Source organism: Crocodylus porosus, unplaced genomic scaffold (assembly GCF_001723895.1).
Source record: "Crocodylus porosus isolate Cpor-Errol unplaced genomic scaffold, CroPor_comp1, whole genome shotgun sequence".
NCBI lineage: Eukaryota > Metazoa > Chordata > Crocodylia > Crocodylidae > Crocodylus > Crocodylus porosus.
This window is the reverse complement of record NW_017728931.1, coordinates 16,197,730-16,224,557: the sequence shown is the minus strand read 5'-3', so window position 1 is coordinate 16,224,557 and position 26,828 is coordinate 16,197,730. Positions and strand designations below refer to the sequence as shown.

General features: G+C 44.6%; 1 protein-coding gene across 6 annotated transcripts in view; it reads left to right on the top strand.

Annotated features, from left to right (window-relative positions):
- Window positions 1-26,828, top strand: part of ETV6 (ETS variant 6) — a 169,836-nt gene that overhangs the window by 60,567 nt on the left and 82,441 nt on the right. For 3 of the 6 annotated variants that reach the window (XM_019544267.1, XM_019544269.1, XM_019544270.1), the window contains one exon: window positions 442-568. In XM_019544267.1, the coding sequence (XP_019399812.1) occupies window positions 442-568 (127 nt within the window). Of the gene's footprint in view, window positions 1-438; window positions 569-26,828 lie in introns of all 6 variants that reach the window. The other 3 variants (XM_019544266.1, XM_019544268.1, XM_019544271.1) reach the window with 1 other exon arrangement.

Genomic DNA, 26,828 nt, shown 5'->3' with positions numbered 1-26,828 from the left:
CCCCCACACACACACACTTACAGTGACTTAAAACAAGTCTCCCTACTTCTGTGTCATTTACCTTTCCTCCTCCAGCAAATTTCTGAGAAAATCCATGGAAACTTGTTGGACCTTTCTGAGATGAAAAGAATCATCTTAAAAGCTCTGTATTCCCTGGCTGCAACTTGCAGGCTTGGAACTTCTAGGGATTTGATTGTCTCAATATTTTTTTTTTTTTTTTTCCCCCCCCCCTCTGCAGAGCTATACAGCAAGTGGACAAATTAGATACTCTGTGTGGTTCCCTGGCCAGTTTGGTGCATAGTAAGTGCTATTCGCCCCCACCACACATGCACACTTCCTTCCTTCCACCCACTTCCCTCTACCCTGTCTTAGTTTCACACCTCTATTCCAAAGTTCACATTGTTCTTTCTCTCTCTCTCTCTCCCTCCTTTTTAACAGCAGGAAAGAATTTCATACACGCCTCCAGCGAGCCCGGTACCAAATTACACTTCTTCATCACCACTACATGTCCCAGTGCCTCGAGCAATCAGGATGGAGGAAGATGCGATCAGACTGCCTGCACACCTGCGTGAGTACCAATGGGGTGGCTAAGCTGGTGGGGTGAAGGGTGTGCATGTTCTGCAGGTTGGTGTGCAAGGGGACATCTTTTAAACAAGTTCTAGTTGCTGAGTGTTTATCATTTATTTAATTGAGGAAATTGCTGAGAAATAGTGAAAGCTTGTTTTCTGCCTTGTCATATGTGCTTGAGTTATTTCTTGTGGCAAGGGGGGAATAAAAAAGGAGAGGATCAAATCCTACCAGAAGTATTTTACTTCAGCAGAGTTGAACCAGGGATGATTTTGGCCCATTGATTCAACAAACTGCCCCTCTTGCTTGGTTAAGCCTGACATGATTTGGCTGCTTGCTGTGTTGTGGCTTCTATTTTAGCACAACTTCAAGTGTGACCAGCTGAAAGGAACTTCTTTGGTGGTGGTAACAGAGTGGTCACTGGCCACATGGTACAGCCAGTTCCTCCTGCAGTTGCCCTTGGCTCCGCACTGGAAAGTATGAATGCACGTATGAAAAGGGGAGAAGTGATCCCAGTGGCATCCTCTAGGGCACCATTCCCTCCATTGGTGGGGAGAAAAGAGTGGTATGTAGTTGACATTAGGACCAGGACTGGAGCTGATTGTGAGGCCAGATCAGGTGCTTCCTTGCTGAGATGATGTAGCTGTTGGGGAGTAGGTTGGGGCAGTGGCTATGATGGTTTGGGGTGTGAGGAGTGAAATGGGGGGCTGGGGAGAAGGAGACACTAGAATTTTCCTTTTGGGAAAGGAAACAAATCCAACTTTAACACTTACATACAGTCATTAGTTCAGCAATCACCAGGTCTCAGTACTACTGTTATTCAAGGAGCAATCACAGTCTGGTGGCAAATACAGTGCCACGTAGTGTGGGATGGGATTTTGGAAGGGCGGTAGTCCGTAAGACACCGTCTTTTTAAAACATATCCATGGTATTATAAAGCATGAGAATCCCTATCCTAAATTTTCCTTTAGGCATGCCTCTTTAGCATTCCTTAGCCAGACCCCTGCCTTTTTTTATTGGTGCATCTAGAAATCCTGTTCTTCCTCTCTTTCTGTCCCAAGAATTAGTGTCCTGTGCTTACCTGTGATAGCCACCTATTTTTGCTCATTTGTTCTTCTTGCTTTCTCCTTCCTGTGCAGCCATTCACTCAGGTGATCCTATCTGATTAGCTTTCTGGACAGAATGTGTGAATTGTCTGTTTTGGCACCACCTATCTGTTACTAGCCCTCAGTTTCCCCTTTATCCTGTCCCACAGTACGTACTGTGTGTAAGTAGCTGCTTCCCTGTGTGTAAGCCTACTGGCCAGTTTCCCCATTTCAGTAAAGCCTCACAGCCACAATCAAAGTTTCTAACAGGGAACAGGTTTATTTTTTGTCACTACATGTGGGCAAAATATCAAAGCAAAGGGTAGTTTCTCTGCTTACTGTGGCCTACAGGTTCTTGAGGTTCTTCCCCATGCCTTGATCAGTACTTATGTCCTTTCCTTCAATTCTGCTGCTCCAGAAGCTACTACAGGAGGCAGTCTTCTAGTTTGCTGTCTCCTTTCTCTTAAGCCAAGTCTCTTTTGCTGGCTTTTATACTCACTTGCTGCCTTCCCAGCTGGATCTGGTAACTAAACTAAGTTGGCCACGAAAGAAGCAGGCTGGGCCAGCCATCACTCAAATCACTTTTGTGCAGCCACCGCTGTAGACCAAGTGTAAACCTCCAATGGAGAACTTTTGACCCAAAAGATTTTTTTATTTGATTTTTGATTGACTTGGATAGTTACGTAAGTTGAAATTTTCAGGAAGTTATCCCTGCCACAAATATTTCTTACGCCTGTCCAGTTTCTTGTACAGTGAAATGCCAGGGAAGACCAGTTAGCAAGCATCTCGGGAAAAGTCTTCTACCACGTCTGTGGCCTGTCTCGTAGAAATTGTAAGCAATGTGGAGCAGAGATCATGGTTTTAATGGAATTCCTTTCTTTGGAGATACTAATTCATAGAGTTTTAAGGCTAAAAAAGATTATTATGATACTCTTGACTGACCTCCACTATTACTCTAGCCTCACCTAGTGATTCCTGCATAAAACCTAGGATTTCTGTTTAACCCATAACATGTCTTCTAGGAAAGATTTCTTGCTTTGATTTGAAGACTTCAGGTGATAAAGATTCCACCACCTCATTAGATGTGTTCCAACGAGTATTACCCTCAACGTTATAAGCCTATGTCCCATTTTGTAGTCTGAATGTATTGAGCTTTACCTTCCAAAAATTGGCTCTTGTCATGGTCTTTCCTCCTAGATACTATCAAAAGTTACATTCCCATATAGGAATTTTGAAACTGTGATTTGAGTCACCTCTTAACCTTTCCTTGGATAAACTGAATAAGAGTGTGGGCTTATGAAATGTTATGTATAGCACAATTTCCAGTATTCATATCATTCTGGTATGTTTCTTCGAGCGAGCCCTTTTCCATTTGTGACATCTGTTTTTAAAGTAAGGGTTCCAGAGCACAACACACTTCTCCAGTAATGATCTCACCAGTGCTTTCTACAGAGATAACAAAGCACCTTCTCCACCCTGAGATACAGAATTTAAGTGATCTGTGTGGGGTATTTTTTAATTAAATTCTGCAGGACCATTTTCTATTAGAGATGTAGATGAGACCACGATATCTGAATCTGTCTGAACTTTTTCAAATTCAAGGCAGGGCACTTCATGTCAAGGAAATTGGCTCATGCCATCATTACAGAAATGAGGGGTAGCTATAAATATCTGGTCCAGATCCACAAAGTTTTTTAGTGTTTTCAGATCTAGGGTCTGGTCTGGGTCATCCTTTGCTTTTAATTCTTTCAAACTGGCTGACACTTGATAACTATTGATCTTCCCTCAACCCCCTCCCTCTTCATTATTTCTGAAGGCCATCAGGAGATGTGATACTGTGCTCAAGTCACAGCCACTAAATGGGGCTTTTCCCAGAGTCATGTGACATTAACCAAATACAGTTAAGATTCCTACCTTCTTCTCTTGTGTATTTTATTAGGTGCTGAATCTCAGAGAAAGCAGCTTTTTATTTCTTTAACCTGAAAAAATAAAACAGTCCTGTATTTGCCTTTTTCCACTACCTCTACTGCACAACAACTGTAATGGGATGTTCCGAATGGGCCAGGCAGGCATTCTCATCACATCTTTACTATAAAGATGTTACAGCATGAGGCATAGAAATACTGAAGCTAGAGAAGAAAAGGACCTGTGATGCCTTCCAGCTCCTACAGATTCTTGCAGTTTGAATGGGTTTTCCTGACTCCACAGAATAATAGGTCACACTGGGTGCATCTACACGTGCAATTAATGTGAAGCAGTAAACTCTGGAGCAGTTTGAGCTGGAATAAACTACTCCCCTGGCTTGTTAGGCTGACCATGTGCATTTCAGTGCAGTAAATTACTCTGTTGTAAGACAGTACTATCCCTGTTGGCAAGGTAGGAGCAGTAGGATGTGGAGCAAGCCAGCTGGAAGCAAAAAGGCCAAATCCAGGTCATATTAAAATCATGGAAGCTCAATCACTCACTCCAGGATTCATCCCACAGTCATTCATTTAATATCTGTCTTCAACAGTTGTATCTTATGACGGAGTTAATTAGTTTACTATGCCCTAATACATGTGTAGCCAGTGACTCTTTACTGTAGAGCTAATTAATCTACCCTGCAGTAAAGTGCACGTGTGGATGCATTTGCTGTCAAGAAACTCCTTCGGATGTTTCCATGTTCTCTAAGCAGGTCTTCTTTTCTTGATCACACCTTGGAGTCCAGTGAGGCAAATTGCACGTGTTAACTCTTTTTGAATCAATCATTTGTGAACTCTTAAAAAAAAATATTTTGTTGCTTTTATGTGAACTCCCAACAATCTATCTGCTATTGAGACATTCAGAACTGAATGCACTATTCCAGGTGCTGTTGCAACATCATCATGATGTAGAGAGGAATGTTTAAATCAATGCTCTATAATGCAAAGTATTATTTCTTCGGGGCTGTGAAGAGAAGAGCGAATTAAATTAGTCAGGGCTTATTCATGAGACAGGTTGAGTACCTGCAGCTCCCAGTTTCTTCAGAAGTCAGGTGCAGGTGTTCATCATTTTTCAGGGTCTAGCCCTTGATGTAGTCTAGCCTGTGATTGGCTCTGTTGAGCTTCAGTGCTTTCTAACAGTAGCTGTATTGTAAGACTTCCCAGATGTGTTCATATTCTTTCAGTCGGGTCTCCTGTTCACCTAAACATGCTAGTGTCACTGTAATACAGCAGCAGGCAGCATTAATAATCGTGTGTTCCATTGCCCCTGGTGATGGAAGAAAAGGGTACTTGATTTAATTTTCTACAGTAGAAATATACACGAGAAGTGCTAAATAACAGTGAGTGTTTTATATGCACCTGATGGCATCTCTTTCTGCGTGAGTAGTTTGGATTCTTGTCTTGGGCAAGATCAGACCACTTGCTTTTGCTCAGTCCTGTACTCGGTCTCAGGCACTCTGCTCATGTGACACATGGCTGTATGAAAATAACCTCTGCCTGATTCATGTGTTAACTAAGCCATAATGCAGCTCTTAGTAGATTGGAGGCAGTCAAAGGGCTGTTGGGTTGGGAAGACACTAAAGCAAAACAGGCATTTGCCAGACCTGAAAGCAGTTTATTGTGAGTGCATTACTCCCAACTACATATTATTGCTCTTATGCACCATTTGTTTTTTAAGTGCAACTGTTTTTATTTTTCAAAGGAATGCAGGAAACAATTAGGGGGAGGAGGAGACACAACAACACTGTCACAATGGCCTGTGATCTATTTTTCTATGTAGGATTTATTAATTGTGTTACTACTTTTATTAATCCTTTGGCACCTGTTAATTTATTTATTTTTTTTTAGTTTTGGCTAGCAGCAGGAAAAGCTGCTTCTAAGCATTAGACATATTGCTGTTTAGTTACTAGAATATTCAATGCATTGAACTTCAAGTACATAGAGAAGGAGGAAGAAAAAAAGCCCTTCACCGTAAGCCACATTTAGAGCAGTGAGCAATAAAAATATTTGCTTTGGAAGGATCCTTGTGGAACAAAACTGACTGACGCACATTCAGAGAAATAAAAATAAAGCTACAGAAGACAAAGGGAGTGAGAGAGATGTCCAGAATGTTAAATTAATGACTGTGGGATGAATCCTGGAGTAAGTGATTGAGCTTCCATGATTTTAGTATGACATGGATTTGGCTTTTTTGCTTCCAGGTGCCAGTGAGTTGGCTTGCTCCACATCCTCCTGCTCCTACCCTGCCAACATCTTCACTTCAGCACTCCAAGCCTACCCCTCTTACCCTCCACTACATGCTCATACATTTCCCCTCATCCTCTTCTTTTCAAATAATTTTTTTTTCTTCACTTTTAGCTAATCCCTCGTCACTAAACCCAAAGGAATCCAATCCAAGAAAAAGCAAAATTGTAGCTGTTATGCTGTCAGCCCCCATACTGTGCGCTCTACTTGTGTATTTGACCAGCCTCTGTCTGGTCTATTTAGATTGTAAGCTCTCCAAGGCAGAAACTGGTAACTCCTCTGTGTTTGTACAGTGCCCAGTACAATGTGGTTCTGATCTTTATTGGTCTCTACTTTACTGTAATAAGTTATTAAGCATTTTTATCAAAGAGAGACTGCATTTATCGCGGTGATTTTTAGGGTACTGCGAGGTTCTGTTAAGGGTGCCATCGGGTACACCTACTATTACCACTTTTAAATGTGAAAAGACTTATTATTTTTCTATAGTAAAAAAAGTGAGTGAGAAGTTAGAGCTGGCATTTTCTGAGGGGTGTCTGGAGTCTTAAAAAATTGAGAACCATTTATCTAGTGGTTAGAGCGCAAGGGTCTAGGCTTGAAGAGATTAAAAGGAGGACATTTAATTTAACACTACTTTAGCAGGAAAGCTCTTGGCATGGACAAACTAATCTCTTATTACTGGCCCAACTGGAAGGGTTGTGCCCTGTGGGCCAAGAAAAGCCTGGCTTGGATTTCACCTGAGGCATAACACGTAGGCACAGGCATATGCAGGGAGTTAAAAGCCATGCTGCCAGTAGGGACTCCATCAGGAGCCTAGTTCATTGTCCATGTGTCTGCCATAGGCGACTGGTAGGGGATGCACAGGGGTGCATGTGCTCCCCCTGACAGGGCCAGTGCCTCCCCTGACAACCGATACCGATGCTGTTGGTAGGGCTGGTGCCCCTCCTGTCAGGGCCACCACCATCGGTGGCTTCTGTGGGTGCCCCCACAGATTCAGGAACCTCAGTCACTCATGGTCACTGCGGATGTAAAAGAAAGGTGTAGAACAGCACCCCAGGTTGCTGAAGTCACCTCTGTTTTGGCCACCTTGGCAGATGCATTGAGACTGACAAGTAGCAGAACTGGGCATTTGAACGCGGTGCTGCATGCCTGCTTCTGCTGCTCAAGAAAGTAGGTGTGCAAGTACACTGCACTATTTTCACACTTGTCACCTGCCCAGGCTATGTTAATGTAGTGGCCAGTCTGCAGTGAAAATGCTTGGAAGGATAAAACCCATCTTGTTCCCCCTTTTTCTCACAAAACCAAGATGGGAAAGACCAAGGGGACATCTATACTCCTCCTATGACACACTGGAGAGCACCACTGAGAAGCAGAGCTTCATCTACATGTTCTTGCTCTGCACACAACAACCCCAGAGACAAGGTAGTAAAGCTGCCTTGGGGTGCCCCTCCCAAGCACCTAGACAGAGAGAGAGTGCAGGTGCCACCCTCAGAGCAGCTTCTGCCTCATTTGTGGGCTTGGCATGTGCAGAGTGGTAGGCAGCTGTTAAGCAGGGATGTGCTTCTCATTGGTGCACCCCTAGGAGCCCAGGTTCCCAGACATAAGTTGCTGACAGGACAGTAGTGATGCTCCGTTAATCAGCTGCACACATGAAAGGCCTCATAGCTGGTTTTAAATCTTAAACGCATGTCGCTCTCAACTGCCAGAAGAAAGGGAGCTGTATCCCTTTAATTGGGATTCAAGCCGAACCTGCCTGGAATTCCCCTGGAAAGTGGGGGGAAGAATCAAAAGCAAAAGCAGCAGGACATTTATGGTATTGCTGGGTCTGAAGCATTTTTAGCCTTGTTTTAAAGGGATGCCATCAAGATCAGTGAACCTAAAATTAACTTGCTCTTCCCTCTCCGCCCCCACATGTCTCTGTATAATTTTTACATTTGTGTTTTACCAAACAAATGTATCAGTGCTCATTTCTTTTCCTAAGAAAAAAAGTGTCAAGAATACAACACTCCCAAATAACCCTATAATTAACACACACAAAAAGAAAGAAAGAAAGGAAAGAAAAGAAACTGTGCAAGTCCTGACTAAGAAACTCTATCATAACAAGCCATTGTGTGGGGAGCACCTTAGAAAAACCCACCAGCGTGGCAAGCAGCCCTATAAAACTGCCTTTAGAACAACAGATAACTAGCGCTTTGAACAGGCTTACTATATCAAAAGATTGGTGCTCTGCCCAGTACTTTCTGACTGCTGTTTAATAGAAAACCAAGACAAGAAAGGAGGAAACAGAGTTAAGTTTCAGCATTGTGAGGGTTCATAATAATAAGTGAGCTTTAAAAAAAATTATATAAATGTTTTATGTCTTTTTTTTTTTTTTTTTTTTTTTAATGGCACTATTGTCCTCATTTTATAGATAGAAAGCAGACTATCAGAAAGACTCAGTGACTTACCCAGGGTCACCTGAAGACCACATGCCAGAGAAAAACTCATATTTCCTTATGCCCTGTCATTGCCTTAGAAGTTGGACAACCCTGAATTAAGTGGCTGGAGGGCTGTGTGTACTGTGGACCATATCCCCTCTTCTGCACTGTGTAGGTTTGTGCTGCCTTTAAAACATCTGCAATCTGTGTTCTAAAAAGTCAGATCTTATGAGTTATCTATCTTATGAAATAGGCCTGTAGTTTTTGTCAGTAGCAGGTTAATCAATAGCCACTAACAATGAGGTTTTCCAGAGTCTGTATCAGAGTGGTGCTTGGCATCACTTGGGACTGGCTGGTGAATCTTTCAGACAGTCCTGCAAAATGAATAGCCCAAACAGGTTGGTTTGGTGTAGTGCCTCTGCCTGACTCAATACAACCTCCATATGCTCATCCCACTAGTATGTACCTGTTTTGCATTCATGACAGGATCAGGCAGCCTTGTCATGAGTAAACTGACAAGAAAACAGAAGCGCTGAATTAAGAATAGTTAACAAGAAATTAAATGTATCCATGCTGGTGAGGGTCCCAGCACAGAGAAGAGCCGTTTCCTGCTTAAAGCTGGAGTGCTGTAGCTATGCTATGGCCAAAAGGCTGGACAGCAGAGGAAAATAGATGGCCTTGTTCCCTCAAACTATGGCAAAATGGTTTCTCCTACTGAAGGCTCTGCATCCCACACAGCTACATCCTTCTCATACTGCAGTTTGGCCAGTTGGTTTTTCGAGCAGTAGATCCGCTAACTCATTCATTGTTACTGTATGTAATACTCGGGAATGTGAGGCGTTCCAACAGCATGGAAGAAGGTGTGTATCTTTCTCCTGCAAGCGCACAGTCATTCATCAATCCATCCTTTTGGATGGCTGTATCCCAGCTTTGAAGCATGCAGATAATGTGGAATAAGGTGCAGGATTCTGGTATCTTTCAGTTCCTGCTCAGTGGAACAGCACTGATTGCACTGCCTTTTGAACTGTGTTGCCTATGTGTTGGGGCGGGGAGAAGAGCCAAGCAGACAAAAGCACCAGTGAATTTGGGACAAGTATTTAATCACGGTTGATATAGTTCTGTACAGTTTGTCCTGGTTTGCACTAACTGGGCGGGGGCAGCAACATGCAAGTTCACCTGACTCCTACGATAGCAATTAGTTGTGGCAACATTTTCCAGTGAAGATAAGCCTTATGTGCCTGTGCTTTTTGGTAAGGAGAGAGTGTGGCATTAAGGGATAGTACTGGAATTGTACCATCTAAACGTACTGGAAGGCGGGGGGGATCACTTATTAATGCATTCTCAGCACTTTTCCCTCTTTGAGTTCCTTGCAAGTATTGTATGTTTCCCTCGGGTGTCTTAAAGGCTTCTAGTCTGCAGCATCCCGATGGGGCCGTGACCTGGTCAGAAGCACTGGCTCTTTATTTTAAACCCACCAGTAACAAAAATGCACGGTATATTTTTTAAGGGAAATTTCCTTTTTGGGTTTTTGTATGTCTGAAAGAATTTCCGATGTAGGCAGACAGTAATTCCCAGCTACATGCTTCCTGATAAGGAAGCAGCCTCAATAAATGCAGCTATAAATAGATACCTTTTTATTTAAAAAAACATAGAGAGACTTGTTTACCCTTTCTTTCAGTTGGCTGAAAGAAAGAATGGCTTATGGTCAGGTTTTGTCACTCGTAGACTCCTTAGATCACAATTTCATATTCCTATTGCACAGACTGAAGTTTTTAATCTTTTCAAAGAAGATAAATTAAGTTGCGTGAAAGTTAGAGACAGACAGAGAGACAGAGGGGAGGTACAGAGAGTGGGGGAGTGTGTGTTTATTTGTCCTTCTCGCAAAACCTTAAGAACAAATATCCAGACGTGTTGGCATTGTGGACATTAAAGACCTCGTGGCATCTTTCACACAAGTAAAGGTTTGTCCCGAGCAAAATTCACCCTGCCTTTGCTGTGTGCTGATTTATACCCCAGCCTGCATATTTAGCACTGCTATGTTTATGTAGTTTGTTTTAAAGTGCCATTCTGGTCTTTCAAATGAATAGCACTAGAGCAGTGCTTCCCAGCCTTTTCCTTGACATGGCCCCCTTGCTCCCCACCCCCAGCCCTCCACTCCCACAGTCCTGCTGGTGCCCTACACTTGCAACCCATGGCCCTGTGCCTCCCCCGCCAGCCCTGCTGGCAGGGCTGCCAGAACTACAGGGCCAGGGCCTGCAGCGCCTGTGGGAGGTGGCAGCTGCTGTGGCCAGAGCAGAGCGTGGAGCCTGGCTACCCCTTCCCCTTACCACTGCAGGTGGCACGGCTAGAGCAGAACCTGTAGTGGGGGTGCAGATGCAGGCTGCCCGCTGTGGGCTTAGGACTCCCTGACCTGCTGCCCTACCTTCTGGGCCCTTTACGGCCCAGTGGGCGGGATCCATCATGGAAGGTCAGGGAGGCTCCATGCCACTGCTGGAAGCCCCACAGCAGCTGTGTGATCATGGCAAGGTGCCCCTTGCCCTCCTGGGAGCAGCAGCGGTGGTGTCATAGAGTTGTGTCCCCTGCTGCTGCCAGGTGAGCAGGGGGTACCTTGCCATGGTGGTACAGCCAGTGTGGGGCTCCTGGCAGCACCATCAAGCCTCCCCGCCCCACTCTCCCACAGAGGCCCTAGGGTTAGGGTAGCAGAGTGGGGAGCCCCAAGCTCCCAGTGGGCAACATGCATCCTCCCTGCCCCTCTCCCTGACCGTACACAATCCTATTTTTATCATGGTGACCCTAAGTGGGGTTGTGACCTCAAGGTTGTAAACCACTGCATTTGAGATGCATATGCTGCTTTAATGTGTTTATTATGCTGAGTGTCCCACAAAGAGACATGATTTCCTGCTTTTTCTAAAAGTAGATATGACATTTCAGATGCAATAAGCTGCTAAATCCTTCAGATTTCTCATGGTCTTGATGCAGTTTCAATATAAAGTCTATGGGTATATGCTCTGGTTGAAATACAGTCCTGTGGGTGTTGTTTGTTGTGGTGTTGGTCTAAGGACATAGGCAGACAAGGTAAATGTGATATCTTTTGAGACCAACTAAATAGTTGGAAAAATTATTCTTTTTATAAGCTTTTGGGTACAAACGCCCACCCTTTTATATACCAGTCCTACTTTTCACTGTTGACTAATATTTTTTAAAATGTTTGTCTACTCAGAACTTTGTAGAGAAATGGATCTACAGTAATTCATCCACTTATATATGTGCATGTACATATGTGTGTATATAGTTTCATATTTAGTAGGGTCAGAAGCGACCTGAGCAGATGATCAAGTCCAACCCCCTGCCACGGGCAGGAAAGAATGCTGAAGTCAGATGACCCCGGCAAGGTGTCTGTCTAGCCTCCTCTTAAAGGCCCCTAGGGTAGGAGCAAGGACCACTTCCTAGGTCCCAGATCCTAGCCGCCCTTACCGTGAAGTAGTGCCTCCTGATGTCCAGCCTAAATCTGCTCTCTGTCAGCTTATGGCCGTTGTTCCTTGTTAGTCCCAGTAGTGCTCGGGGGAACAGGGACTCTCCCATTGTCTGCTGGTCTCCCTTGGCCAGTTTATAGGTGGCTACCAGATCCCCCCTCAGCCTCCTCTTGTGGAGGCTGAACAGGTTGAGATCCTGTAGCCTATCCTTATAGGGCCTGCCCTGCTGCCCCCAATCATGCAGGTGGCCCTCCTCTGGAACCTCCCCATGTTTTCCACATCCCTCCTGAAGTGCGGCGCCCAGAACTGGACACAGTATTCCAACTGGGGCCTGACTAAGGTCGCATAGAGGGAGAGGATCGCCTCCTTGGACCTGCTCGTGATCCATCTATGGATGCATGACAGGGTGCAGTTAGCCTTACTGACCGCATCCCCACGGTGGTGGCCCATATTCATCTTTGAGTCAATAATGACTCCAAGATCCTTTTCTGCTTCTGTGCTGGCGAGAGGGGAGTTCCCCAGCCTGTAGGTATGCTGCTGGTTCTTTCTCCCCAGGTGCAGTACCCTGCACTTGTCAGTGTTGAAACCCATCCTATTCTCATCCGCCCATCCCTGTAACCTGTCCAGACCCGATTGCAGCTTGTCCCTCCCATCTAGCGTGCCCACCTCCCCCGACATCTTTGTGTCATCTACAAATTTGAACAGGGTGCTTTTTACCCCCTCATCCAAGTCGCTGATGAAGATGTTGAACGGTGCGGACCCGAGGACCGAGCCCTGGGAGACCCCACTGCCCACATCCCTCCAGGTTGAACAAGACCTGTCCACCACCACTCTCTGGGTGCAGCCCTCCAGCCAGTTAGCGACCCATTTGACTGTAGGTATCAACACCACAGTCCCCTAGTTTTTTAATGAGAATGGGATGAGAGACAGTGTCAAAGGCCTTCGGAAAGTCCGGAAAGACTATATCCACTGCTACACCTGGTCATTGAAGGCCACCAGGTTGGTCTGACAGGACCTGCCTCTAATGAACCTGTGTTGGTTGCCCCTAAGCATAATCTCCCCTGCTGGCCCCTCGCAGACATGCACCAGGATAATTTCTCTCAAAAGGCTTACCCAGGATTGAGGTAAAACTGACTGACTTATAGTTTCCTGAGTCCTCCTTCCTCCTTTTTTTGAAAATGGGAAGCGCATTGGCCCTTTTTCAGTCCTCTGGCACCACACCAGAGCACCATAAGTGCTCATAAAGCCATGCCGGGGTCCCACAATGACCTCTGCTAATTCCCTCAGCACTCTGGGGTGGAGATCATCTGGACATGCTGATTTTGGATGCGTCCAGTCCCACCAGAAGGTCCCTGATTAGGTCTATTCCAACCTTGGGCCTGGCTGCGCCTCCCCTGGGACCATCAGGGATCATGATGTGGGGGATGACCTGATCCCTGCTCAGAAAAATGGAGGCAAAGAAATTGTTACATAAGTTAGCTTTGATGTCTGGTACGACCAGCAGACTTCCTAGCACGTCCTGCAGAGGCCCTACATTACCCAAAACCTTTTTTTTTTTTACCTCCTATGTATTTAAAAAAAAAAAAAGACTTATTGTCCTTGATCCGGGTTGCTAGTCCCAGTTCCATCTTCGCCTTGGCCTTCCTGACCACCCTCCTACAGCCCCAAGCAACCGAGGTATAGTCCTCCCTGGTGATGGCCCCTCCCTTCCATTGGATGTACACCTCCTTTTTAGCCTTGAGACATTCCTGGATGCTTTTTGTTAGCCCCGGGGGCTTTTGAGCACTCTTGCTCCCTTTGACCCTTGTTGGAATTGCCACCCTTTGGGCTTGGAGGATTGTCTCCTTAAGGAATGACCACTCTTCCCAACTCCCTCCCCTCCGGGGCCTCAGTCTCTCCCCGACTAATCTCCTTACCTCATTAAAATCGGCCCTCCTGAAGTCCAGGGTTACTGTCTTGCAGCAGGCCTTTGCCACCCTGCGCTGCATGGTGAATTCCAGCAGGCAATGATCGCTGTCGCCCAGGTGATCGAGCACCCGCAGTCGCCTCACCAGATCATTGCCTGTGGCCAGGACCAGGTCTAACAAGGCATTTCCCCTGGTGGGGCTGTGCACCTCCTGGGTTAGATGGAGGTCCTATAACATGGCTAGGAACCTATGTGAGCGGTCAGACCTGGCTGACTGCTCTTCCCAGCAGATGTCCAGATAGTTTAGGTCCCCCATGATGACCACGTCCTTTGACCTAACTGCCTCTGCGAGCTGACCTGAGAATTCGTGGTCCAGCTCTTCCCCGTGGTTGGGTGGTCTGTAGTAGACCCCCACCATTAAGTCCCTTTCCCCCCGATTTCCTTGTAATCTGACCCAGAGCACTTCAGTCTGCGCCGCCTCTGACCCAGTGCTACTCGCTGACGATGTGACTTGTTCTTTCACATGGAGCGCCACACCCCTGCCTTCCCTCCCTGTCCTGTCCCTCCTGTACAGCCTATAGCCCTTGATGTTCACTGCCCAGTCATGCATTGGATCTCACCATGTTTCAGTGAGCCCCACTATGTCTGGATTTGCATTAGCTATCAGGAGGGCATATATATATATAGTTATATATATAAAACTGTATTAAAAGGTGGATTTGGAGCTAGTTTTACCTCATTATTCACATTATAAAGGAAAATATATGTATTGTACACACAAGTTTGCCTGGAGCTGGATCCATATAAAACCACTTCCGGCAGGAGCAATGCCATACCTGTCAGATGGTATCCAGTAACAGCAGTAGTTGCATTTTGCTCCTTGCACAGAAAGGTCCATACGTAGTCGCTGAGAGAGAAGTGTCAGTGGCAAAATCCTGGCACGTATCACTGAGTATTTGTCTGGTTATTTTTTTCATAGGCCAGATTAACAGAGCAGAGTAAGCCCTTTCTTTTCACTTGTTTCTTTCAAGTGACAAACTGCAAGTCTGGGCCTTGATGGACTGTACAGAGATTGCATACCTTTGTGCCCCTTCTGCCACAGACACCACCAGCATAGCAGTGGCAGCACCTGGGGAAGGATTAGAGAACAAAATTCCTGTGTGCCTTAACAGAGAGTTTTAAGGTGTAGTTCCAACCTAGCAGCTTCCTCCAGCAGAGACTAGGTCAAATAAGCCCCCTTTTCTTCCTCCCCCCAACAGCAACCAGTTCACAGGATCTTGTGACTTGTAGCCAAATCCTACCCAAAAAGGCATCAGCTGCTGTATGAGCCCCTCCCCTTGGCCTGTTGGTTGTGCTTTTGGGTTGGCTTTGAGCCCAACTTAATTGCACAAGGGTACAGCTGCTGGTAGTCCCCTCCTTGACCTCATTATTCACTGAAATGCCATCGAAGGCTTGAGCGCTTGTGTTGTATGAGTTGAGCATGTAACCTATTGAGAATATGGGTTGTATTTTTATATATATATATACGCACACACAAACCTGAAGCTTTACCCTTCTGGTTCCTGTGTTCACGGGCTTCTCTGAAAGAGGTAATCTGAATGTTTAGGCCACACCATACCTTGTCACCAGGCCCATGGAACATGCACAATTAATATGGTATTAATTAATTATGGGGTGAAGTTGCTGCTGGCACAAGAACCAAGGCTTCCAGCTTCTAAAGTGAATGCTTTGATGCTGGGCTTTAAAGAACGTTTCCATCAGCTCAAGCCAGCAGATAGATTGAGTGATATTTAAACCCTCCCTCCTTACAGACTCCAGAGCTCAAAGTACTGCCACCCTGGGAACAAATTAAAAAAAAAAGGGGGGGGGGCATTAAAAATCAGAGCTGACAGCCTGACCTAGCGTCTAAAGTTGCAGAAGTGCTAGATGAAAATATCGTTGCTGGAATGGGTATGAGGGGAAATGGGTGCTGTAAAAAGTGGCAAAATTCTGGCCCACTGAAGCCAGAAAAAGGGTTTTGCTTTTGGCTTTCACCAGGCCAAACCTTTACCCAGAATTCTTGCACCCCTGCATGGTTGTTTATTTGGACTGTGATTCTGGGAAGACAGACTGGAACAATTCTGTTTCTGGGACCTTGTGCAATGCTAAAAAGAATTTCTCCCTTTCTACTTCCTCCTTCTTTGCATTGGAGAAGGAAGTAGTGCTGGTTTATGCAGCTTGACAAACCAGTTACTCATTTCAGTTCTGCCACCAAGTATATCTTTGTGCATTTCCTGGTGGTGGAAATCTCCCTTAGTGAACAGTGGTTTCTCCCTTCTACTCTCCTTCTTGTTCTGATTTCTTCCAAACTGTCTGTTTCCCTCGGTATTTAACCCCTCGCTGGCTTTCACTTCCTCACTGTGCTTCAGTGAAGGCATCTTGTTAAAAATACCCGTGTGTGCAGATACTTCTTGTTCCCCTATATTTTTCTGTGTTGTACTTCTTTGTAGCCAGTTTCCTTGGAAACTTCCTAAATGACCTTATTACCTCTGAGATTTTAGCTTCATTATTCAGGCTAGCCATTAAGTGTAATTGTTTAGGGCACTTTGGTCTCTCTTATAAAGATTTCTTCCTTTTTTAATGCTGCTTAAATCCTGATACACAGAGGAGGTATGTCATTGTTGTTCAGTGTATTGGGCCTAAATCACCACTGCCCTGCATCTTGTGCAATGGTTTGCCTTAGTGCAAAGTGAGCATACAAATCAAAATGGCATGTACGCCCCCTCTGCCTCAGTGTAAATGATTGACACAGGGTGCAGGGCTATAATGAATGGATGCACATTGTGGAAGTTCAAGCCCTGGAAGCTGGTACTGGAACTAGAGGTGTAACGGCCAGGGTCTGCTCTCTAGATGGTGGTAGTGGCAGGGGCCAGACTGGGCATGGCAGTTAGGCTGGCAGCAGGGGCAGCTGCTGTACCTATAATGGAGCACCCCCTCCATTGTGTCAGAGCTCTCAAAATGCATGGTTTCCAGACAGTCTGTAGGATTGTGCAGTTTCTACCTGAAGAGTTTTTAAGACTTAATACCTTAGTCCTGAAAGCATGTATACTCATACTGAATTCTATCCACAGAAGTCAGACCTCCTCACTTCAGGCTCAGAACCTACCTTAAGAGGAGGTACAACAAGCTGGGATGAGAATTAAGCAGGGAGGTCGGAGCAGGACATAGTGTCCACAATTGGCAGGCCTTAAGCAAAGGAGACATTAATCCTGTCAGTATTTACTGTTGCCCCCCTTGTCCAGCCATTGTTGTTATATGCAATGGTTGAGACTCAAAGTGGGCATGCTGGTTTGGCTCAGCCATACGCCTAGAAGTGAATCCAGATGCTTTCCCAAACCTGCTGTATAGTCAGTTTTGTTGTGGGAGCCTCATGACAGCCTACACCTGATCCAGAATAGCCTCAAGGATGCAGCATCTCGTGCAGGGTGCTGGTGCTGCTGCTTCTGCTCGGAACCTGTAGAGGTGCTCAGATCCCATAGAGATAAGCATGGTATAAATCAGGACTGTCCAGCTGGTAGCCTGCAGGCTGCAGCGGGGTTTATTTGCAGCACTCAAGTTCCCCCCAGCTGCCACTCCCCCTGTCACTCTGGCTGCACTTGCAACCATGGTCTCCAGGCTCCCCCTCCTTCCTCTGGCTTCTGCTTTCTGCCCCTGCTCTAGGTGAAGGGCAGCTCAGCCTCCAGTGCCAGGGGAGCCCCTGGTTGCAGTGCTGAGGGTGAGGCTGGAGCTTCTGTATCCACAGAGCAGCAGTGGATGCCCACAGTGTGAGAATTTGGTGGGGGGAGGAGCATGTTGTAGCCAGAGTGATATGTGGCTTGTGCTGGGGCAGCCTTTTCAGCATGCAACCCCCTCTGGTGCAGCCCATGGGGAATACAGCACCCAGCTCCTGAGAAGTTGGGCAGCCCTTGTATAAACAACTAGCATGATGGGTGTTATGCACAGGAAATTCTGTCTATTGCATTTCTTATTTTGTGCTAGTGAATGCACACTATAACTGTTCATTTATGCATGTGTCAGGTTACTGCATATGCTTAGAAAAACCATACTTTCGAAAAATGCAGTGGATATGGTACTTCTGCCATATCATACTCTCCCCAAAGCATTTAGAGCCCTACCATCTGCAACTACTTATTTTAACTGTGTAAGATATGCAGTGGGGAGACGTCGTTACCATTTTTGTAAAATAATGTTCACTTTCAGCCTGTCTCTTTCACTCAGTATTTCACTGGAGCTAGTTTTTCAAATTTAGATATCAATAATGTATGCTGTTCAGTGAAGATTCCAGGTTAAAATTGTACGTAGGGTACGGTGTTTTGGATACATTTGCTAGTTGAGGATGCTTTTAAAAGTGTTTTGGAATATTCTGGGCTACATACTGAAAGGATTCTGCAGTTTTGGAGGGGATAATGGCAGACCAGCTTAGTTGTTACAGCTTCAGAGATGTAAGTTGAACATAATGCTGGCTATATCGCTATTATGCAATGCTGGCTGCAGAGAATGACCATAGTTGGGGCTACTCAGGCTGCCTGGGACTGGACTTGGACTTTCACAGCTTTGCAGCCCTCAAATGTAAGGGCTGGTCCACAAACAGGTTTTTTAATTGCTGTAGAAATGGATGCTGTTCAAGTGGCATAACCTAGACACAGCAGTAAGACCAGTTTTAAAAGTACTTTTCTTCGTCTCCTTTTCCTAGAATATAACAGTGTTCCTGGGGGCAGTCTGTACCACTAACTATATGGATTTATAATATAGTTAAAGGAGTACAAAAACTACATTTAAACCTGCCCTAAAGTTTGAACATGCCTTGTATAGTCTGGGGCACAAGAACAGCTCTGGACCTTGCCATTTGGAAAGGTGTTTAACCTGTTCCATATTATTTGAAACAATAGCCACCTGTTTAATTAACAGCTCAGAATGCCACCAAGAATTGGCATGGTTGTAAACCTGTTTTACGTTATTTTCACCTTTTGTTTGTGCAGGGCGGTGGCTCAGCTACAAGGCAGTAACTAATATTATTCTCTTTTTGAGAACATTGGTTCATCTAAGCTTTTTCCTTAGAGGGGCATATGTGGCAGCCTAGAAAAAGCAATGGGACCAAATTTCACTTTTCCCATTCTAATCTAGGTTTCTACAGATTGGGCTAAAGGACTTACAGGAGGCATTGGCTTTTCCCATGGTCGCCACTGCATGCATTCCTAGTCCCCTCCATAGTGTCTTTTGTCTTCTTGATGGAGAGTCTAGCTACAGTACAATAATTCCTGTTGTCCTTTGGATTGTAGAGCAGCAGCATGGTACTGCTATGCCTATATGAATAAAGTCAGCTGTATTTTTTTTTTTTTTTTTAACCACTACAGATGGTTGTGGTGGTGTGCTGGGGACATCATCCAAGAGTGTGTATGTGTGCACTGTGCATGTGTTATGGTTCTGCTCTTGAAGGTGGTAACTAACTCAGCAACTAGAGGCCCTGGATAAAAGTTAATCAGGGTATTTGCCTTTCAGCAACTCTGACAAAAATCTCTTTGCACAACGCCTGACTGAATTTTTGAGCATAGTGCCAAGGGCAGCAATAGAAGAAAGTCATGTAAATCAGCTGGCTAGGGAACAGGGCAAAGTTATCAGACATGGGGGAAATTGAAGGGAATGCAGCTGGCCATCTGCTGGAATTTGGGGGTTTAAGGAGCAGAGCTCTGGGATGAATGGACTCAAACCTTCAAAGAAATATGTTTTCATGTGGAAGGAGGGAGGGAGTTTCAGGGTTATGTGTACAGGCTTCCACATATAATTCATTGGTTTCTGGAACCTAGCCCCCTCCTTCCCCCCCCTCTTAATTGCCAGCTTATAATTAAGCTGGTTTCTATTGTTTTTCACTTGTTACCATACAAGCTAAGTGGGGACATGTTCCAGTTTGATCTTAGGAACATATGCAAGGCCCTGTCTCATTCTTAAAACATACCATGTCAAGTTCAGCCTGGCTCCTTTTGTGCCTCTACCCAAAACAGCTGACCTTACCTTACTCATTTGCTAAATTACTGTTAAGTGTTATTCCTGAGCAGAAATAGGAAATCAACAATTTACTGGAAGTCTGGCAGTGCTTTTGATCCATGTCCCCTTTGCTAAGGTGGTTCATGAAATACGGTATGTTCTTATTCACTCTAGCTCTTGGCTCTCACCCACTTAGTGATTCACAAGATGTCTGTGCGACTCATTTTTGTATGCCTGTTTTTCCCCTCCGGTCCTTCCCTTTGCGTAAAAATCCTCACAGTGAAAGTTTGTTGTCAAGAAAATGACCATAGATGCGATAGGCAGAAAACTGCCTTTAGAGTCTTCAGTGTTGAAATCTAAGTTGTGATGAAGAATTTGTCCCTGATTTCCAAGTAAGCGTTTAGAGTGGGTTTTTTTCTTTTCCCTCCAGTTCACTACTTTCTTCTCCTGTCACTTCTGCAGAATCCCATGTGTGTGTGCGTGCACATGCACATGTATATGTGAAATCCCAAACTGGTGTGTATCTGTCTTGTAGAATGCTTTTAGTAGTAATGAACTCAGAAACTTGTCTCCTCTGAATGCTCCTGGGTGTCTGTGGGTTGGGGAGAGGGAGTAGGAGTCAAACCAAATGCAGAGGGGTCTCTGCACGCCTGTATGAAAGCAGAGCTGTTGATCCCAGCAATCCGGCTGTAGCAACAAGCCAGGGGTGTTTTCGGTGCTTGCATGCCAAAGTCTCTTCAAACAGCTCTGCTCAAAGGCATGAGCTGGGCTCACTTCTGAGGGAAATTTCCTTTTTGGGGAAGTTGCTGCAAAGGAATTTCCTGTGTGGGCAGACAGAGCTTCCTGACTTGAAGGCTTCTTGGAAGGGAAACCGTTTCATAATGAAATGATAAATTAAAGACATACCAGCCTGGTTCGCTTCAAAACATCTATTGAGAGAGCTCAGGCAGTGCACTATTATACTCCCGCGCAGAATGAAAATAAATTGCATCCTGACAGGATTCTCAATACTGGAGTACATCCTTCCCTCCAGCCCTTCTCCCCATTGCTCTCACTTTTCCCCACCCCCGCTATAAGCTGCTATCTCAGCTATCTTTTACAGCCCCCTCCAGCCAGCATGCAAGTGGTATGTCACTTAGGCTGCTGTATTAAATGCCTGTACTTCTACACCTCTCATGCTGGCAGCATGAGATGCTTTAAGCCCCATCCAGGGTGTTTTAAGGAATATCAGGGTCTTTTATTAAAGCATTGGATTTGGAGGGGCTCAGCTGCAGGGTCTGAATGCAACTGGTACAGCATTCAGTGCCATGGCAGCTAGTGTAGGGGTAGGTCTATGTTGGCAAGGCTGGGGAGTCAGCCCTGGGCAGTGTTGAGGAGCATGATTGTATGATCGTGGAAACAGTGAGATAGGTGAGAAAGCGAGAACTTTCACTACACCCCCAGCTAGGGCAGAGTGGAGGGGCAGACTTAATTCCCTAGAGTACTTGGCTCGTTTCCACTGAAATTTTCAGTTTGGGGGGGGGAAAAAAGCAGCAGCAGTTTGTATGCTGCTTCTGGTTCCCCTTCCCCATGGCGTGTTGAAATGTGAGAAGTAAGCATTGATCTACCCCTGGCAAGTTCTTTTAGGTGGGTCCCTTTGACCAGTGGGGTCCTTGGGGATGCAGGTCTGCTAGCACCATCCAAACTCACCCAGAGCACCAGGCTCCTGAAACATCCTTATATGTATGTGCAGGCACACACTGAGCGTTTCTTTCCAGATGGAGCAGGGGGATATTTTCCCTTCCCTCCCTGTGCCTCAAGTTCTCCACCTGTGAAACAGGGATGATGATTATACTAATCAAAATAGTATACCCACTTTTTTTTTAAGCTAAAAAGCTGACAGTACTCGGTCATATTCTTTCCTTCAGGTGACCTCTTTTTACACGCATATACACCCTTCTTTCCATCCCTGTATGTGGTTCTCAAGACACCCCTTGGAAAATGCCAGCTCTTAGTTTTCATTCATTTTTGGAATGAGCAATTCTTCTGTTGTAAAGAATTCAGCATGACCACAATGAGCAAGAATGTTTTTGACACTGGATTCCTATTTGAATTTTCTGGGTTTATCTTGCAAATTATGTTTGCACACCTAACAGTGCTAACATCGGGTGACACACTGCAGCATGCTTGAAAGAACCTCAAGGCACCCTAGGGTGCTGTGGCACACTGGTTGAGAATCACAGTCCTGGAGGCTTCAAAATATGGCGCCTTAAGGTTTTATTTACTACAAGGTTAAAAAAAACAACAACCCTAAAGTAGTATTAAAAACATATTAAAAAGTAGTATTAAAATCCGTCTCACAATGATTCGTTATGAACAGTGCACATTGATAAATCTGGACATGTAAGAAATAAAGAGGAGAATCTTCAATTTACTTCCATCTGTGACAGTTGTATCCAATTTCCATTGAGGCAAATCTCACAGATGTGGTGTGGTGAGAAATGATTTATAGCAGCAAGGACAGTACATGCTGGTCCTCAAAACAGGGTAGGACAGGGTATATCTTGAGAACTTCAGGCTGAGATGCACTAACCTCAGAGTGGAAGCATAAAGGTTTACTAAGAAGAACAGAGGTAGAAGCAGATAGCATTGCCAGGTTCAAAAATGGACTGGATACATTTATTTTGCCACTGTCAGAGACCAACTCCTGGACTAGATGGACCATTATGACCTAACATGACACTTCTTATGTTCTAACAGACATTTGTAACAGGGCACTAAACCCCCTTATTCACTTGACATTGAGTATCAGTGGAACAGTGAGAATAGAAAATAAAATGGTTCAAAAGAGAAAAGCCCATTTCCCTTCTTGTGATGATGAACACTGTGTGGTGTCCCATGTAGCAAAATAGGACATAGCTATGACCTGGAGCTACATCTATGCTTGTTTTGGAAGGGGGTAGCTTCTAAAACTGGTACATCTTGGAAAGCACTTAATACCAAGAGCTAGTATTAGAACTACCTGGGGAGGGGAAGTTTAAGCCACATTGTAAGCCATCTCCATTTTTGGATAAAGGTTATACATGCAAGGTTTTTGATGATGAAGAAAACAATGGGAGGATTGTTAGAGGCTCTAGGAGGGCTGAAGAAGGATGCTTTTCACCCCTCCGCCCTCCAAATCTCTTGTTTATAAACATGGAGTTAGAGCATTAGCTCCAAAATCTGAGCTTCACTGCATATTTTATAACTTGCTTTGAAATTAGCATGGACTTTAGGGGTAGAAATATCATTTGTCTGTCCTCACCCTGAAATGGTTCACTTTAATATAGGTCTTAGTGTTTTGTCCTGTTTGATGGTGTTTTGGTGACTTCCCTTGGGAGGTCATTAGCTATAGATCATGCCACAAGGACTTTGTATTTAGCCTTAATTTTGCTCAACTCACTCTCCTTGTTCTCAATTACTCTCACTTGGGACCATCCTAAGTGATCTTTCTCTTTTCTTGATGTTTACACCAAATATTTCTTCTTTTTTTTTTTTTCCCATATCCTGGCTATTACATTTTCCTACAGTGCAATAAAGCAGATGCTGTGTTTCTGAAAGCACAGCAGATCTTGCATCAAAATAAGCTGGACTCTGTTTGTGGAAGGAACGCAGCAGCATTTTCAAGCAGTCATTGTCAGACTCTGACTTCCAGGCTGTGCTGAGAGTGACTGGTATTTTATCTTCTTGTCTCTGACCCTCATCGTTTGAAAAGCTTCCTGTTTCACCTCAGTGTAAATTACAATCGCGGATTCATTGCAGAAAGAAACCCTAACAGGAAAGAAAAGTAAATACTCTGCTTTGACTTCTTCTAAATATCTATATGCTTGTGCTAGAGGAGTAACTCAAATATAAAATAAAAACTTTTGGTGAGTCCTGGGAGCACCTAACTTTAAGTTCTTCTGATCTCTTTGGGATCCAGAGAGCGAAAACCTTATCTCTAGATCAACGCAGGTTTATATGTTGCCTGAGCGATCACTATGACAACATTTCAACATGGCGCCAGTGACAGTTCTGCATTAGCTGGTTGCAGTTCCCATGAGAAAGTGGATTCTCAGAGAAAATCCAGAGCTTAAATGGAAAAATAGGGATGACAGTTACCTCACTTGCACGATCCCTGTGATGGCATTTCTACTCCTAGTGTTAGTTCACATCCTCTCTGTCTGTCTGATAAATAAATATAATATAATATTGATATCTAGATATATTTATATAGAGGGACAGATAGATAGATATGAACCTTGCTGGAAGTAAGAAGCTTTGTTCAATCATCTCTTTTCTTGAGGATGAAACTTCCTTTAAGGTTGCTGTTCAGTCACAAGCATTAGGCCAGCATGAATTTGTCCTGACGAAGCTCCTGCATAATTTGGCACCCAGAGATGCCCAACATGAGAATAGCAGCAGGTGCTGTTGGGTTCACTTTAAAGAATATTGCCAAAACAGCAGAGGAGCAGAGAATGGGAATAGCAAGAACACTGTACCTATTGCACACCATGGCTTTCCTTATCCCTCCTAAACACAGTAAAAATTCAACTCTGTTTAGTTAGGAGACATGATGAGATGATAGGCTAATGGTCTTCAACAGGGTGCTGCAAGACCCTTTCAGGGATGCCACAGCCAGATGACAGTGCATGGGATCAGGAAGTGTTCACGGCAGGAGCAGGCACTCCTAATGTCAGCAGAAGTGTCCATTCTTGCCACAGCCCTTTCTCATCCAGTCCTGCACTCTTGTCCTGGAAACAGACATGTGGGACAGTTCCACCTGGTGGTGGCTGCAGCTTGGGGTACCGCAGAAAACACACAGAGAAATTTTCAGGTTGCTGTGCTGCCGCTGCTACTGCTGCTGCTAGGTGGAACTGCCCTGCACACCTCTGCTTCGAGGAGGACCATGCAGGGTCAGACCACTTACAGGTTTATCGGATAAACCTCACGGAGACAGGAGCAGCCGCTTCCCATCTAGTTCTGCCCAAGGCTTGCAGGGAAATTCCATCTGACAGCAGCAGTGGCAGCAGGATGCCACTAAGTTCAGAAAAGTTACGGGGTGCCTTGAATCTAAAAACAATGATAAGCAGTTCAGTAGAGCCCTAGCTGCATGTTTTCATGCTTTTGATGAGTTTTCCAGAGGAAGCGGGGAAGAGGTGGTATCTCTTCCTCTATTCTGAGTTTGGCTGCCTGTACCCAAGAAGGACTGTTGACAATGCAGAGTGGTGCTTTTCTTTGGAGGGAAATTTCCTTTCTGAGGAAGTTTAGTCATAGAAATTATTAATAATAATAGTTCTCTTTAAATCCAGTGTGGGTAGAGGGAGTGTCCTTATTGCACATTTCCTGGAAAAGGCAGCTGTTGACATAGCAGTGACTAATAAAAACCTGCCTGTTAAAGGTGGTCCCTTTCAAGTGGACTGCCTTAAAGGACCAGGTCTCAGATATTTCCTGGTCCTACCCTCCGACCATTGTCGAAGAGATTACTTGTGTCCCTAGCAGTAGAACATTAAATATCTTGAGAAGGGCTTGAAAGTTTGTCCAACATCCCTCCCAACTATAAAGATGGTTCAATAAAAGATATCCAAAAAAAAGACCTTGCCCGAAGTAAGTTTCATAGCTTACTCATCCTGTTGCGATGCTAAGCCTGTGGAGCACAACAGCTTAAGGAGGAGACTAGAAAAAAAGAAGAGAAACAAAGGAGGCACAAAGAAGCTCATGAGTGGTCTATCCGGATTTTTGCTGGAAAGCAGGATGAGCCTGAGAAAGGTGGCAACCCTAGGTGATTCTGCAAGCCTGGATCTAGTCTTGGTTAGGTATGGGAATTCTGCTATAAATCCATATTTGAAGTGCTGCTGACATATTATCGCAGTGCTTCCTTGCAAGTTCTAAGTTTGAGTTAACTAAGACGCTTCTAAGTACTAACCCAGCTTTTATGATGAGCACTGTGGGAACTTCATTGCCCCTAAAAGCATGGATTGTGCCTGCAGTTCAGTTCAACCCTGAAATGACCTCAGTGCTTTATGGGAAGCTAACTAAAAACAAATAAGACTCTTTCTACAGAAAGATAGGAGAGGTTATTTTTATGTTTTCAAATTGTCATACATTTCTCCCTCCCACAATATCAACAGAACAAAATTATGCAAACAGGGAAATTTCCATGGGCTGAATTGCACAACCGGGAGAAAGAATCTGAACTGTAAAATAAGTGCAGGAGTCTGAGGACTTAGCTGTAATGAACATGATAACTGTACCTTCCTCCCTATTCACTGACTAACCATGCAGGTGACCATGAATAGCATTTGTATCAATGTACATGTCCTGTCAAACCACTAGGGTTGTTCTATAGCCTAATGCATGTGATGCACCATACAACCAAAGGGTAGGTATTCACTTCTGCTGTGAATGTCAAATCTGTGTAGTGAGTCTGAGGTATTCACAAATAGATGACATGCTTGTCGACTTGGTCCCACCATCTTATAATTAACCCTGCATGAGACAGCCGTTCCTATTACACCTCACTGACATTGATTGGTGGTGCGATACAGCCAGCAACCTTGATCTACATCACCATCTTAACTTCCAGTTATCAGCCCAGACAGTTACCTGAGGTAATGCCATATTCTCACCTGTGAACTTCGAACATTCCCCAATTAAAAAGTGTGATTTAGACGTACTCCTATAAACAGCTTGAACTGGAAAATGCAACATTTTGCATACTATCCTCCCTGTAGCAAATACACATGAGCTTCTGCCCTTGCCTACTACATTAATATGAATTTAATGCCCTCTTCATCATCCTTGTATTGCATCTTTAATTATTCTGAGACACTCCGCTGCTAAAGCAATGAGCCCCATGGAAGTTAAGGTAATTAAATAAATAACATATACCTCCGTCTAGCCGCACTTATGAGTAAAACAGCACAATGAATAGTCATGAATAAATTTTGGCTGGAAATTAGAGTAAGTTTTCTAACTGTCAGAGGAGTGAAATTCTAGGAGGGCTTTCTGATAGGAGTAGTAATGGCAGAAAAATGTAACTGGTTTGAAGATGGAGCTAAATGCATATATGAAAGGGATTCCATGTCATGGTTACCTGTAATGGTAGCCACACACACACACACACACACACACACACACACACACACACACACACACAC